The following is a 16,263-nucleotide window of genomic DNA, read 5'->3' as shown; positions in this document are numbered from 1 at the left end:
CAGAGAGGTCTGCGTCTGTCATTGTGGCAAGTTCCGAGGAAGAAAGGCAAAGCGACGCACTCAGAGCCGGCTCCTCGCAGAAGCTCTCCTCTTTGTGCCTGCCTGGAGGAGAAAGTGCCTCTGGAACCTGCCTTAACCACTGTTTGCAGTGCGGGGGGGGGGGGCTCATCAAATGCCTCGGCTGCCAAAGTGAACTTGGGGTAATGCTTTTATCCCAACTGCTAAACTCTCCTGTGCTCTCACAGCTGGCAGGGGGAAAACCACCGCAAGCCCAGTCCCCGAGCAGACTGGCCTGGCTGGGAGAAGTGGGCTCTGTTGGTGCATCGCAGGGCTGGGGGGGGGGGGGGCGTGGGAGTGGGAGGAGGGTCCGTGGACTCTGAGCATCCCCTCAGGTATCGGCGGGTCCCATCCTGCGCCGGGAGGGGGCTGGGGGTCCCTGCCGGGAAAGGCAGAGAGGGCACCCGAGGGGAGGCGGTGGAAGGCAGCCCGGCCCCGGCGGCTGCCCGCCCTCCTCCCCGCCGCTCCCCGGGCTCCAGCCCCGCGCTCGGAGCCAGGAAAATCCCCGCAAAGCGATCGCAACTTTCCCACGGCCGCCAACCGCGCAGCCCGCACCCCCCCGGGAAGGGCAACCGGGGACCGGGGGAGGGGTGTCCCGGCCCGGTTCAGCCCGTCCCCCTTCCCCGTTCCCCGCCATCCCCGCGCTCCGCCTCCCCCCCGCGGGGCCGCGGCCGGGGCCGGGCGGGGCGGGGACCCGGGGCCGGGCGGAACCCGCCGCCCCCCGCCCAGACGTCCCGGCGGCGGCGGCGGCGGCAGCGAGCGGGGAACCGGGAACCGGCCGCTCCCGCCGCTCCATGGCCCCGGCCGCGGCGGAGCCCAGCGCCCGCCGCCCCCGGGGGACCGGCCCCGGCCCCGGCCCCGGTCCCGGTCCCGGTCCCGGCGGGAGGCTCAGGGCGGTGAGTGAGGGATGGGGCGGCGGGGGGGGGCACCGGCGGAGGGGGGGGACACCCACGCGGGTACACGGACCCGGTACCGGCCGTAGCCGCTTACATTAACCCCGGGCACAGCGACGCCGCCGCGGGATGCACAGCGGGCACCCCCGGCCACGGGGCATCCACGGACAGGGGGTACCCACGGACAGGGGGTACCCACGGCCACGAAGAGGCTCCCGCAGGCACCCAGCGCACGCAGGGACACGAGCAAGACGGACCGATGGACGCGGGCAGAGGCGCGCAGCCCTCACACGCGTGCCCACGGCGACACGCACACTCGTGTGCCAGCCCACGCACGGAGACACGCACCCTCACACGGCCAGAAACTGGGACCCGGGCAGCAGCCGGCTGTAGTATCCAAACCCCGGGAGTTTTTGCACTTCTGAGGAGCGGTCACGCAGCTAATCCCCACGCGGGTTTTGGTGTAGACACTCGAGAGAGGAGAAGCGGGTGGAAATTATCCCGGTAGCTCCTGGAGTTTGGGATGGGGAAGGCCTTTCAGCACAAGGGGCTCAGCTTTGCGGCTTGGAGTTGGGGGGGGGAACGACCGCAGGCAGAGCCACGGCTCCCGTCTCGCTTCCAGGTGGGTTTTGATTCCTGTTCATGAAATCAGGGAGATGGGGGTTTTTGCAGGGTAAAGAGTAGGGGAGATGGGAGGTTTAAAACGCCGGAGGCAAGAGTAATCCCAGCTGGGAATATGGCTAGAAACTTCACTGCCTGCAGGCAGAGTGGGATGTGGGTCCCTGGGGCGGGAGGAGATGGGTTATATGTGTTTGTACCCGCTGGATAACTTGGGCCATGCCTGGGAGCAGGGAGGACTTGGCAGCCCCCCCGGAGTCCCCTCCCTCCCTCCACGCTGGCAGGGATTTTTCAAAGGAGCAGCAGGGAAGGTGCCAAATTCAGAAAGAGTTTGCTCCTAATTCCCTGGAAATCCCAGCCTACGGATTTTATTTTTTTTTCCCCTCCTTCCTTTTCTCTTGGCCGTGAGGATTTGCAAGGTGCTTGGCCGCAGCCTGCATCCCCGGGTGCCCTGCCACCCCGCACCGCTTCCCGGAGGCAGGAATTCTCCCAGGAAATCCCCCTGAGCTCCCCACTCCTTCCCCCTCCACCAAGCAAGCAAAAAGCTGCCATTAGAAATCCACTCTCCATTTAAATTTAGATGCCTGCATTATCTTGAATTTGAATTTATTAATTATTTGCATCTGGTTCATATCAAAAAAAGTTGAGCAATGCAGATGTCCTGATTTCGGCATCAGCTTGGAGGAGAAACACAAAATTTGCCAGCATTTCTATTGTCTCCTTAAACAATGGCCCGTCAGAAGCAGCCGGGAATTACGATCCCCTTTGCAGGGGTCTGACATGAGTTAAGCATCCATCCAACTTGCATGATCCCCGCTATGGGTGACTGCGGCTCATTTCCTAGCCGTAGAGATTAGTCTAATTAGCAGAGCAAATCTGGGTAAGGCAAGCTCTTGTAATTAGTAATCAGTTGGATGTTTCCACGCACTTTCTTTGCCTGAGGGGTAGAGAGTTGTTTAGCCGATGGCCCCGTTTTGGAAGCAGGGAGGACTTTGGAGAAGTCAAGGTGAATGGAGCTGGAGCAGCTGGTGGCACTGGTGGCTCTCCTCAGTCCCAGGTGTTGCTGCATCCCATTTGCCCATCGTGATCTTCTTGCCTGGGGGAGCCCATCGAGCATGGGGTGGAAAGCAAAGAGACGGGCCCGTCTGCGTCCCCAAACCACCCCAGCACCGTCTTTCCCCATAGCCTCCTGTCCTGGATCGTGTTCCAAGCGACAGCGGTGGCCCCGGCAGCTCCTGGCTGCTGTCTGGGATGTGTGACCTGAAGATGGGAAGCCGGCAAGATGCTTCTCCGCAGCTTGGCCAGGCGTGGAGGTGATGTCTCCATCAGCAAGTGCTTAGTGGAGGTGGTTGTGTGTCAACATCTCATCCATCCCGTCCTTCGCTTGGGGAAACCGAGGTCTCCGCTGCTGTAGAGAGAGGAACGAAGGATGTTTAAGACTAATGAGCCATCACCTTTGGGTGACGGGCAGAGGGTAGTCATACCCGGGCTCTTCTGTGCTGCAGCAAGGGTGAAAATATATCACAAGCCTTGTTAAAACCAGGTGCAAGACCCCCCAGCCCAGGACCAGAAGGTGGTTCCTGCTGGGAAGGGGGATAATCCTTCCCACGCCGTGATAATTAGCATTACTGGGTTTATGTGGGAGCTTCTGTGAGGTAACTTAATTAATTATGATTGATTAACAGGTGTCCCCAGCCAAAGCTGAAGCTGGAGAGACGTTTTGTCACTGCGTTGGGAACATGCTTGTGCTGGGGTCACGGCAGGGTGGTTTTACCTCTTGGGACCGAGCCCAGAGGAGGCTTTGCAGCTTCAGAGTGGGAGCTGCCGGTGGGTGCTGGGATGGTGACAGCATTTTCTTCTGCTGAGAGAGACCCAGAAAGATACCCATTGGCTTTTTATTTTGTTTCCTCTGTCTGAACAACTTTAATGTGTAGCCAAGGGGGAAAATTTGAAGTGGACTGAATAAAATAGGAAAGGAGGCGGCACCACGCAGGCAAGGACGTGAGGCCTCAAACCACCCCAAGCATCCAAGATGCTGGATGCACCATGTGCCAGGACTGATGCTGCTCCTCCGCTGGCTTTGCTTCTCCTCCAGCTGGGATGGGAGGTGAGATAGGGAGAGGGGACCCAGTGCCTGGATGCTGCTCCATGCGATCCCCTCCCTGCCCCGCGCCGGGGGCGGCGTTGGAGGTTAGGCTGAAAGGGAGTTATTTTTAAGCATCACATCTCGGCGCAGACTGTCATTACCATTCCCCGTACCTTTCCCGGTGGGTGGGGAAGCCAAGGAAGGGCTCTCGCAGCACAGCTCGGCGCGTCCTCGTACCCGTAAGGTCTCGGCTGCCTGAGTCCCCCTTCCCTGCGGAGGGGGGACTTGGGGCAGCTCAGCCACCACGGGCTTTGGCGTCACGGGCTCCCTCGGGGGCTTGGACGAGGCGGAGGGGGCTGCGCTGTGCCTCGGCGCTTTGGGTGTCTCACCCATCACCGCGGCCTTTAAACACGCTGCGGGCTTTGCTGGCTGATTTGGCAACAAATTTCCAAACCGGTTTATTCCCAAAATCAGGAGAACGGCTTTAAAGTCACTTTTAGGAAAAGAAAAGGAGGTGCTCTCTGTTTGTCAGGCACTTCTTGAGTGTTCGTTACAGCCTAGGCTGCTCCCGATACCAGCTTCCCCAGGGTGATGCTCTGCAGATGTGACTTGCAGAATACTCCCAGGATGGGATCCTGGGTGCAGGATGGGATCATGCCCTGAGGATGGGCAACGCAGCCTGGAGCGGGGCAGGACGGTGATGGAAACACTCTCCCTGGGGAGATGCCGAGTTTTAAATCCCTGCTGGCGTGGTGGAGTCTGTCCCACACCGAAGCCCTTTCCAGGTGTGAGCCAAGTGCACTCCTGGAAAGAGAACTGGCAAGGGGGAGAAACCTGCAGGGGGAAGGCAGCTGCCCTCAGCGCTGCCTGCACTTGGCCCTTTTCCACTCGGTGTTTTTGCAGCTCTCCAGCACATCACCAAGCTGGCTGGCCGCTGGCTGGCATCTCCTGTGGCACAGCACTGGGGTGGCATTGCCCAGCACCGGTGCAGCCCTTCATCCCTCGGCCGGAGGGAAATTTTGAGGCCAAATCTGCTTTTTGATAGCCTGTGGCACGCTGCAAATTCAAGCTGGCAGCACGATCATGGCAGGGGCAGAGCATCCCCAGGGCGCTCAAGGGATGCAGGGACCCACCTGCAAGAGGGACCCTTCCCAAATTCCGCTTTACTCCCAGTCCAGCTCTGCTGTTGTCAGATGCGTTGGGATTTAGTGTCAAATTTTAGGAGCGTCTGTCTGCAAAGGCGGCGGGAGAGGATTGGGGGGGGGGGGTGGAGCCAGCAATATGCCTTCATGATGGGGGGGATTAGAGAAATATTTGGGTTTATTTTAATGCCAGGCTTATTGCGGGGATTGGAAGCTTAACTCCGAACCTGGCAGCAGAGCAGCCCTCATCTCGCTTGATAACGCTAACGGCGTTTACATTTCTATACTGTCATTCCTCCCCACCGGGAATCAAAACCTCAAAACTGGAGGCGTCGGGTCCCGGTGAACCACGGCTGCCTCCGGGCTGGAGGGAGGTGGCCGGGAGCCCTGGACCACTGCCTGTCCTGCCAAGGCACAGGGCTGTCCCCCTGCCCCGGCAGCACCCACGGGACCCCCGGCCCTGCCCTCCAGCTGAGCTGTGTCTATTGCCGCTGCTCCAACGTTGAATTAATCCATTCGCGTGAGTGTCAGCGTCTGCGAGTTGCAGAATTGGATGGCAATGCTGGGTTTTATTTTTTTTTTTTTTTAATATATTTTTTTAAAGAGCTTATATAACCTTGGGGATTCTATTAATAAAAATAATGGTTTTGAACTCTGGGAACAACCAGCCCCGGCAATGAGCAATTAAATGCTCCAACTTCAGAAAGCAGGCAGCTATCGGGCGGCGGGGAGATAAGGGGAGAGGCGCTCGGGGCAGGAATAGTGGCAGGGGGCTGGGGAGGGGGCGAAGAGGATTCCCTGCCTGGAGGCAGATTGCTGGCATCTGCCTGTCCCTCCTGCCCTGTATCTCCATCCCTGTTCCCTGGGCAAAGGGAGAAGAGGGGAGAATGGGGTCTGGACCCCGTGGATGTGGGGTGGATGGGCACCCTTTGGTCCTGCTACACCCATTTTTATCATCCCAGCTCCCATAGTTTAACACCGGGTTGTATCTGGCACAAAAGCGTGGGAACAGCAGCCCGGCATGGCCGAGGGGAACATCACCTGGACCCAACCCAACGCCCTCGGTGGGACCCCCGGGGGATGCTCGTGGTCCCCACGGGCGCTGGCTTTGGCTCCGGGGGGGCTCAGGTGGGCTAAAGGGGATAATGGCAGAATTGGGTTTAAAGAGGCACAACTGAGGCTCTGGGCCAAAAATCAGAGGTGGCTGGTGTGTGTGTTCAGCGTGATTTTCGGGGGCCATGAGCCCTGGGGGGTTGACATTTCTCTGCCTCAGCCAGTAACAAAGAGCCTTTGCTCCGCTCTTGCGGTTTGGGGGGGGGGGTGTCTTACTTTTTTAATCCCTGAGTAGCCAGCAAGGCATTTAAAGGGTTTGATATAAAATTAAGAGAGGTTGAATCTAAGATGGTAATTAGAGAAAGCTGGGACATAACCTAAATCAGGGCATTTGGAGGCAAAAAAACCACAGTCTTTGGGATGTGTTTGAGTTGTTTCCTTTTAATACCAAAATATTTAAAAACTCATTTTTCCATTCGGGGTGAACATTGCATTGGGTTTATTGTGTTTCTCCCTTTGCAATGCAGGATTATCAGCTTGTTTCACAGAAAGGTTTAACACCCCACTCAGCAGTGGGCTGTGGGTTTGGGTTGTTTTGTTTGGGACTTTATTTTTTTTCCTTTAAATCTCCCTTATTCAAATTGTCACAGCTTGACAGCCTTGTGCCAGGAACATGCTGTCATCCTGAAACTCATATCTTTAATTCCTTCCCTCTGATGCTAATAACACCTTAAGATGATTAAGACTGGGGAAAAAAAAAACTTAGTATCTTATTTTTCTGCCATCGGTGATGCTGGTTGCTGGCTCTCAGTGCTTCATTCATCTCGGGGAGTAAAATTAGAGCGGTCACCCTCCTCCTACCAGGGTGTTTCTCCATGGTTTTAGTCTCTGGCTTTTAATTGCTGAATATCGATGCCGCCGTGCTATCCGAACGCTTTCCTTTTGCAATTTAAGATGCAGCATCCCTTGGCTGGGGGCCACCCTGCAGCGCTCCCCGCTCACGCCGGTGGCACATCCCTGGGCCCCGTTTGGGAACAGCCCGGGCAGCGTTCCCACGCCAGCCTCCGGCAGCACCGGCAGTGCCAGGAGACGCCGGCGAGGGCACGGACATGCCGTCCTGCCCGGGCTGCACAGCCACAGCCCGCATTACCAACCATTGCCGGGCACACAGCAGCAAGTAGCCGGGCTGCAAGGACACGGATTCCTGTCAACATGAGGTTATTTATTTTTTTTAAAGATGTTTTCGGTCTGGGACGTGTTCAGGGCGTGTTTTAGCTTCCCCGTATCGCGGGGCACCGCTTACCCTGTGCACAGCAGTGCCAGCCCAGCTGACGCTTCCCTGCCAGGCTGGTCACCGGCTGGTTTTGGCAGCAACTTCGGCACCTTCTTGCTCATCTAGGAAACAAGGTACTGGATAAAATGGAATACAGTGCACTCTGGAAGGCCCCATAAATCCCTGGATGTGGAGCTTTATCTTGGTGTGTGCGAGGGCAGGACCCCGTGGGTGCACTGAGGGGGTCGGCTTCCCCCTGAAGCAGGAGACAGCAGCAGACTGGGAAAAACGCCTCTTTCAGCTTAAATCCTGCGTGGGTGCTGAGTTGGTGGGTCCTGCGGTCTGACGAGCAGCTCGAGGATGATGGGGTGTTGGTTTAGGTTTTTAGGTCGTGGTTGGATAGCGAGCGGAGCAAACTGGGGAGCTGCGTCGTTTGCAGGGCCCCGTGCAGTGCGGCTTTGTCAGAGCTTTGCTTTGGGTTTTCACGTGCAGCCGTGCCTCAGTTTCCCCAGCGGGCAAATAAACGGCCCGTTCCCTCACCGCTGTCAAGCCGAGCTGGCTGGTCGCACCCCTTTGGAGGTGTAGCGGGACTTGTTGACCCAGGACAGGTCATTTGGGCCCCTGATGCCAGCAATGTCTCTGTGCCAGTGCAGCATGTGGTGCAGTGGGGTCCCGGCCAACCTCACTGCCCTGCCCTGTCCCAGTTTAGGGATATGAGTTTTGAAGCTTTGGCAGCGCGGTCCACTGCTCTCGAGCGGGGAGAGAGAATTAACTAGAGGAAAGGAAGCAGGTGAGGGAGGAGAGCAAAGCTGCTGGTCCCTGACGTGGTGCAGCCTGTGGGCTCGGTGTCCCCTGTGCTCCCGGCATCCCCATGCTTCCCATATTCCTGGCATCCCCGTGTTCCTGGTGTTCCTATGCCCCCCATGCTCCCGGCATCCCCCTGCTCCCAGGGTCCCCATGCTGCCGGCACCCTCCTGCTCCCAGTGTCCCTGTGGTCCCCATGTTCCCAGCATCCTCACGCTCCCAGTGTCCCTGTGGTCCCCACGCTCGTGGCATCCCCATGCTCCCAGCATCTCGGGCACGCGGACCCCCAGTAATGCCTCTTCACCTTTTTCTCCTCCCCACCCCGCAGGAAGAGTGGCCGAGCCGGAGACGATGACTGCCGAGAGCGCTGAAACCAACGGACCCATGCGGGAGCCGGAGGGGGGGACGACTAAGCCACCGGTGCCCCCCGCTCCGCCACGGCGCCGGGGACGCAGGCTGCGGCGCAAGTCACCGCCGGAGGTCCCGGTGAAAGGGCAGCTCCGCATGCGCTCGCCGTCGGGAGCCTTCGTCATGGTGGGCATCTCAGTGGTCCTGGTGGGCATGACCATTGCCGTGGTGGGCTACTGGCCCCATCGGGGACCCGGGGGCACTGGGGCCGGTGCCAGGAATGCCAGCATCGCGGGGGACATGAGGAGGGAGGTGGCCGCCGGGCGCCACGTGCCCCACAGCGAGAAGCTCAAGCTGATCGGCCCCGTCATCATGGGCATCGGGCTCTTCATCTTCATCTGCGCCAACACCATGCTGTACGAGAACAGGGACATGGAGACCCGCAGGCTGATGCAGAAGGGGCTCTACTCCATGGCGGCGGGTCTCCCCGAGGGGACCGGCCCCGAGGACGGGCGCTGCCAGCGCGGGGACGGCCAGCCCGTCCCCAAGGCCAACGCTGAGTGCGTGGAGGGCTGCTACCAGGTGGATCTCTCCTGCCAGCCCTGCCCCGGCCCCTGCAGCAAGTGGTCCGACTGCTACGGCCCCAACAGGCTCCAGACCACAGCCGAGTTCCTCCAGCACCCGGCAGCATCTCCCGCCGCCTCCCTCCTCAGCCTCCGCTCCGGCGCCTCCGCCGAGGCCAACCTCAGCCTCTCCTGCCGCACCGGAGCGGAGTCCCTCCTCTCCTCGGCCGTCGGCGCCTTGGCGTTGCCCGTCATCAAGCTCAACAACCGCTTGCTGGACGCGGCGGCGCGGGGGGCCAGCGGGAGGGCCGAGGCGGGACATGCCGAGCCCCCCTCCGAAGCACCACGGCTCTCCCGGGCTCCGGTCTCTGGCAGCATCGCATCCCACAGCCAGGACCGTGGTGGTGGTGGTGGTGGCGGCCACATCGTCATCAACATGGATGGCGGCTGCCCCGGCACGGAGCCGGCGGCGGCAGAGCTCAGCCCCGATGCGCAGCTCCACACGCCGGGACACTCCAAGTCCCTGGACCTCGGCCAGCCGGGGATGCTGCTGGTGGCCCCCATCAAGGACCGTAAGAACCGGAGCTGGCCCCGGCTGGACCACGTCAGCCTGGTGGGTTATGCCAAACTGGAAAGTACTGGCGAGTCCTCGGACCGGCTGCTGGAGCCCAGTGAGCCCCCGAGCCGGGGCGAGCTCCGACCCAGCTCCTGGGTGGTGGGGATGGAGCGAGGCGTGCGGGTCTGACATCCCCAGTGCCCTCGGGGACCGTGACGTCGCAGTCCCTCATCCTGGCCCCCAGCACCCACCAGCAACCCCAAACCCCCGTGTCCAGGAGGTGTTCAGGGACAGTGTTTTTTACGCGGATGCCAAGATGGAGGTCCTGACCCGCTGCTCCTGGGGGAGGACTCGCCTGGGGTGGGTGGGATGTCCTCTCCTAGCTGCCTCTCGACAGCTTCCCGATGGATGCCCTTGGCCTTACAAGCCCTTCTCCCGGTGGCTTTTCCAGAGGAGCCCTCACTTTGAGACCCAACGCAAACCGCTGGATGGGGACACAGGGTAGGCGAAGTCCCACCAGCCCCCGCAGCACTTTATTTCAGCGGGGTTGGGGTGGGGGGATGTTTTGGGGGGTTGGTGTCCCCTTGCCCACTCTCAACCCACCGGAAAATTTGCTTGACCAGAGCACGTAAGCCCGACGGGGCTATTAAATATTATCTTGATGCCATGCGGTCCCGCCTCGCCTCGTTGTCTTCCCTGCAAGACGCTCAGCTGGAGAGAGTAAGGATGCTCTACAGCTACTGAATATTTGCAGGATAAGGTGATGAGCTCAAGGTTTGGGGCTTTTTTTTTTTGCAGAGTAGGGATGTAAAAGGTGCCCAGGAGAGCTGCAGGCAGCGAGCGAGATGCTGCTGCCCACCCTCCTGCCATCCAGGCAGCTGTGAAATTAAAACAGAGTCGCTGGGGTGCAGCAGTTCCCAAAGCCTGTCTGCGGGTCGGGGCTTATTTGTGCTGTTTTCTGGTGGGGTGAAGGATGCGGGTAGTGGGAGGAGGGATGCGATGGGGCAGAGAGGTAGGGGTGAGTGTTGGTGCTAGTTTTGCCGGGCCCTGTTGGGTGCCGTCGTGTTATTTGGTGCCCTTTGGATGCAGAACAGGAGCTGCGTGGGATGAGGCCAGAGGGCCAGTCTTGGCACTGGGGTGGTGTGATCCCCAGAGAGAAGGTAGCACAGAAACAAAACCCTCAAAAAACCTCTCATCATAGCAGAAAAATGCAGTAGGAAAATGTGGATAAACCGAAAAATGAAGTAGAGAAACAGGATTCACTGTGTTGGGTGAGGCTGCGCTGCGGGATGCAGCTCGCATCCCGTCTCAGGAGACAGCTCCAAGCTCAGCAGCCTGGAGAAGGGAAGCATCAGCTGCCTGTTTTCTTGCAAACAAGCAATGGTTGCTCCATCATTTCTTTCCCGATCCTGTCCCAGGACCTTTGCCATGTTTGCCCCTGGGGAAGGTGTGGGCTGGTCACTGCTTTGGTGCTCAGCCCCGATTCCTGTTGATTCCCCCTGGCATGTGGCTGCGGTGTCCCTCCGATGTCCCCCGTGGGTGAAGCCCACGTGGGGATGGGGACAGGGGGTGAGGAGCTGTCAGGTCCCACCAGCCATGGCATGGCCATGGGGCAGCAATGGTGGGGCCTGATTAAAATAAATAGGAACTGGAGGAATATCCTTCACCTTTGTATTTTCAAGGCAGGGGTGGAGTGTCCCAGCTGTGCCACCGGCTCATGCAAATGCTGGGACAAACCCCCGCCAGGGTGTCCTCCCTCCACCCTGGGAGGCACGATGCTGGGGTTTGACCCGGTCCTTCTCCCCCCCCAAAAAAACCCTTTTTTAACACCGAGTCCATCTCTGGCTCTGGCAGAGGCCCAGGAGCCGGAAGGGGGGTGGTTGGGCACCCACTGCCAGTGGGTGCTGAGCCTCGGGTGGCTGCCAAGGGCACCGAGGTGGGAGCATCCCCATGGCAGGGTACTACTTGGGCAGATGGCTGCATCTTTCCAAAGCATTTTTTTGCTCTTTGCCTGTTTCTTTTCCCCCATCTCCGGGGAGGTCACCTACCAAAAAGCAGAGAAGGATTTTTTTGCAGCAGCATTGCCTTTTCTAAGCGTCTGGCACCAGCATCTTGGCCAGGTACCCAAGGACCACGTCTGATCCTGCCCCCCTCATCAGTCCAGAAGTAAATGGTGCCCTTTATGCTCTGATCACTGCCCTGTTCTCCAGCCAGAAACACCCCATCCGTCTGCAGCAGCTGTGTCTGCTGGTGCTGGGGACCCAGCCCAGCCCATCCCACTCCCCCCAGTTCTGGGGCAGGAGGAGCCCCGGGATGCCAGGGGCTGTTGAAGGATGGATCGGAGAGAAAGGGCGAGGACTGGTCTGCTCTCCGGCAACTCAGGAGGCTTCAAAATGCAATGTTGCAGCTTAGATGGGATCTCTGCCTTTTGCCTTCCCAAGACCAGAGCCCACCATGGTGCATGTAAATGGCTGAAATATGTTTTATCTGTATGAAATGATTTGGGGTTTTTTATTCCTGTCTCTGCTTCTCCCTCTCTCTGGTCTGAACTGAGCATGGAGCCTTGGATCTTGCAAACTTCAGGGACGACATCCTTCTCCAGACCAAAATCTCCCTACAGAATGGCTTGGAAACTGCCTTTTCTGGCAAAAATATATTCCCAGCACAAGCACTCCTAGCAGCTCAGAGACTGACATCTCCCTGGCCCAGGGCTGGGGCTGGGCAGAGGGGAACTGTCCCCAGCCAGGGGCTTTTATCACCCATTTCTGTCACCCCATGGGGTTGGGGACAGGGGACAGGGCTGCAGGAGCCGGGGAGGGTTGTGCTGGCAATGCTATTGTCTCTCTCCTGGCTTTCGTCGCCTTCCACATCACCCTGCATTACCAGTGGCACTTGGCACTGGAGCTGGGAAGTGGTAGTTAAAGCCTGCAAGAAACAAAACCGCTCTGCACTCATTTTAGAAAAGTCAGGGTTTCCACAATTTTTTTTTTCACCTCCCTTAGGAAACTTGGCATGTTTTGTTTCAATTTTTAGTATTATTTTTTCATTTTAATTTCTATTTTGCCTTTCAAACAGGAGTGATAGCAGCTTTGTGCCCTATTGCCCAGACTAGATCTGGCCCCATCTCCACCTTCCCCCATGCTGCTCTACCTGGTCCCAGCCTGCCCCATGCGAGACCCCCCAGCTGCGGGGCTGCTGAACCACCCTTTTCCCAAAAAGCAACCCCTAAGCTCCCCTTACACCCCTGCAGTGTTTTTTTTTTTCTTTTTTTTTTTTCCTGCTTTACAAGAAAAGGCTGTCTCTGTTTCCGATGCAAACTCTCCCCAAGAAGTTGGGCACCAGCATCCCCCTTTGCAGGGAAGCAAAGATGGGGCCAACGGCTGCGGTTTGGGAGGCAGTAGCATCGCTGAGGTCTCGCTGGGAGCGATACCAACCCACAGCTCAGCTATTTATTTGGATGCTTAATCTCAAAATTATTTAGGCACTGGTTCAATGCAATAAACAGCAACAACAAAAAGTCACCGGCGGGGTCTGCCCTGAAGCAGCATCCCAGGGGACGTGCCAGGAGGTTGTTTTTAGCTGAAAATAACTTTTCATTCGGGCTTAACCAGCTGCAGCCAGAGCTAATGCCGGGCCCTGGGCCACACTTCAGAAACCGGCAGCAAGAATTGGAGCCTGAAACACTGTGAGGAGCTGCACCAGGAGCTGCTTCAGGGCTGGGGGCTTTTGTTTTAATTTTTCCCCTTCATTTTCTGGCTGAGACTCAGCCCGACCTTGGGAAGCGGCTGCAACCCAACGTGGCAAATGATGGGGGACGAGAGGGGAACCTGCCTGCAACATCTCCTACCTGGACCACGCACCCACTCCAGCACCCTCCTCCTCCCCCAGCATCCTCCCGGCCAACTCAGCAGCATCCTCCGAGGGAGAATTTCTGAGCCATGTAGGGATTATTTCAAAATGCAAAGCTGCTTTATTAATTAGTCTGGTGGGGTGAGAAGACCCATGCTCTCTCTGGGGAGTGCATCATCTGCACATCCCTCATCTGTAACTCTGCCTGTGGACACAGTTTCAAGAGTGTTTGTGGGATTTTAACATCCATCCATTTCAGTGGATGGATGCTGTGGATGCTCTCACTCCCACACTGTCCTGGCAGCATGCTGGGAATAACACTGAGCAGGAATGGATCTGGGTTAAAAACAAAAATTTAAAAATAAAGCAAAAAAAAAATCCACCCTGGATCCCTCCATTGACCCCACTCGGCTGCAGAGCTGTGAAATTAAACCACCCTGGAAGCACTGAAGATCTCATGCCGTGCAGCTTGTGAAGGGTGATGCTGGACGGTATCTTATCTTATCCTGCCTAGGAACCGGCTTTATAAACTATAGATTAAATATCCAGCCCTTATCATCACCCACTGGCGTATCCCCACCTCAGGAGGTGCCTGCTGCAGGTTGAGATTCTGACCAAGAGAAGGGGGATTTCACCAAAAACACCAGCAAAAGAAAATAGTGGGGTTGTCCCCAGTGCTGACCATCCAGGCTGACCAGGACTGACCACAGGGTGTCCCTTGGGCTAATTGCAATTACCCCCACACCACCAAGGGACCTCTAGGCTGGTGCACGGCTATGGAACAGTTTGGGCCAAAAATGGACAAAATGTGGAAAATGGGTTGGGGGAAACCACTGCTGTAGGCTGTGTGTGGGAAAAATGCCCCGGGGAAGGTGCAGACCCCACCAATGGTTGTGAGAGGGTCTCCCATGCCCAGGGCCACCCCAGCCAGCACTGGTGGGGCTCCAGGTTCGCTGCTGGGACACTTCCAGCACAGGGGAGGGGGTGGAGGGGAGGTGGGGGGGTAATAACAGCCCTTCAACCATCTCTTTAATGGGGCATCTGCACAGAGCCGGAGCCAAGGACTGTGCAGCTCAGACAGGGCAGGGTCGGAGCCAGCCCAAGAAACATCCCCCAAAGGGGCTAAAAGGGGGAGACAGAGAGAGAAGGGCTGCAGCAGCCATGCCAAAAAGCAGCAGATCCCAATCATAAAGGATCCAGACCTAAACCCCCGAGCACAGAGAGCTACGGCCACGCTCAACCAGATCAGCCGCAGCTGGGGCACGATTGCTCCCACCCCACACCTGATGCTGCTCAGCCCACCCGGTCCCACTAAGCTGCAGGGTTTGCAGCCCTTCCTCCTTCTCCTCCTTCCTCCTCCTCCTCTCCCCACAGCAAGGGAGGTCATTGCCATGAGTCTGCTTGGCCGGTAAGTCCTTCCTTAAGATTTAAAGTCTGTGTGAAGGAAAGCACTCTGCTAGCGGCCACGCACTTGTAGTACAGCCAGGGAATGCAAATGTTGGTGCATTATTTAGGGTGAGTGCTCTCTGCTATAAATCTCCTTCCCGAGGCGCTGGGAAGATGAAGTGTCGGGGTTTTCTGTGCTGGGGCTGAGGCTGGGGCCGTTGCAACGTGTGAGGAGCGATAGTGCGGCACTTTGCGCCTTATGTTTAAAGCTGAGGACCCCTAAGTGGGGGTGATGGCGTGTAGATGTGCTCCCCGGTGCTATAAAGCCTTGTGACCTTCTGGCGACGTATGAAGGGTGCTGCTTTTGGATGCTTTATTTAAAAAAAAAAAGGAAGGAAGCGTGATACCAAGTGCCCCTCTGTGTTAATGAGCCGGCACTGAGTCAAAGGTGTCTGTCTTAGTGCTTCCCGGCACCTAAAGGAGCCAGGACGGGGCTGGAGCTGGGGTGGGTTTGGGGGTAGTTGCTTCATTTCTTTTTTTCACTTTACTTTTTGGCTCTTGTGGGTTTGGGGGTGTCCTGCACAGGCTCGCTGGCACCCCAGGCTCTGCACCTTTCTCCTGCTGCAGAAACGGGCTGAGCAATGTGGGGCTGATCCCCCTGGGACTGGTCCTGGGTGGGATGGGGTGAGCCGAGCTCCAAAGGCAGAGTCCCCCATCGGCATCCAAGCGACATGTGCTGTCCTGAACAGCTGAGCACTGGAGTGTGGCCGGAGCTGGAACCCAAATCTCTGGGGCTTTGGCTTGGCATCCATTGGGAAGCGCTGCCCATGCTGGGGGCAAACTGGGGGAAGGAAAGGATGTGTGGACAACGTGGTATGTCTGGTATGCAAGGGGTTAACTGGAGCATGGGGCATTTAAGGGCTGGGAATTTGGGCTTTGGGAATTCATTCCTACCCCAGGAAAACTGTCTCATCTGGAGAAGCTTGGTAGGATGTGTGTGCTGGGGGCAGCAGGGGAAAGCTCGTGCCTTGAAGTTTTACTGCTATGGAGGCAGAGCAGGGTGCAGGTCAGGAACATCCAAAAGTCACTGCGTGCGGCTCCCCGGGGACTCGGCTGCACCAAAGCGTGGCCAGCTCTGGACCCTGGACCAGCCTCGGTGTCCCGCAGTGGGCAGGATGGGCAGGAGCCCTGTGGCTGCCTTCGGGAGATGAGATGTAGCTCCTCGTGCTGCCAGAGCTGGGACTGGTGGAGCCAGGGCCGGGGAGCAGTGGTTTGCTTCTGGACGTGTCCTCCAGGAGAAAGCTCCCGTGGCACTAAATGTCGTGGCCACCCGAGATGGCCCCTGGGTGCCGGAGCTGCTCCAACCCACTGCCTCGTCCTGGGTGAGTGTCTGGGCACTGGTTTGCACTGGCATAACTGGCCCCTGCTCCTGCCTCGGATCCCACGGCAGCAGGTCTGCAGGTTTCCCTGGCACTTGCCAAGGGCAGTGGGATGCATCCAGCCGGAGCGTCCTGCTCCACAGGGTGATGGCGGGGCCAGACTCTGGCCGGGGAGCTGCCACTTCCCTGCTTTGGGGGTTCGGAGCGGGAGGCGAGGCCGTGGTGACGATGGAGCGAGCTGGAGGGATGCCGCTTC

General features: G+C 58.1%; 1 protein-coding gene across 1 annotated transcript; it reads left to right on the top strand.

The window, feature by feature from the left end:
- The first annotated feature begins 789 nt into the window (after positions 1 to 789).
- On the top strand, positions 790 to 14,148 carry TMEM200B (transmembrane protein 200B). The gene is made up of 2 exons (XM_075047666.1): positions 790 to 953; positions 8,255 to 14,148. Exon 2 carries the CDS (start codon positions 8,278 to 8,280, stop codon positions 9,580 to 9,582), a length of 1,305 nt encoding a protein of 434 aa, XP_074903767.1. The 5' UTR covers positions 790 to 953; positions 8,255 to 8,277; the 3' UTR covers positions 9,583 to 14,148.
- Positions 14,149 to 16,263: the final 2,115 nt, after the last annotated feature.

This window comes from Buteo buteo, chromosome 16 (genome assembly GCF_964188355.1).
Source record: "Buteo buteo chromosome 16, bButBut1.hap1.1, whole genome shotgun sequence".
Taxonomy (NCBI): domain Eukaryota; kingdom Metazoa; phylum Chordata; class Aves; order Accipitriformes; family Accipitridae; genus Buteo; species Buteo buteo.
This window is presented reverse-complemented; position numbering and strand designations above follow the sequence as displayed.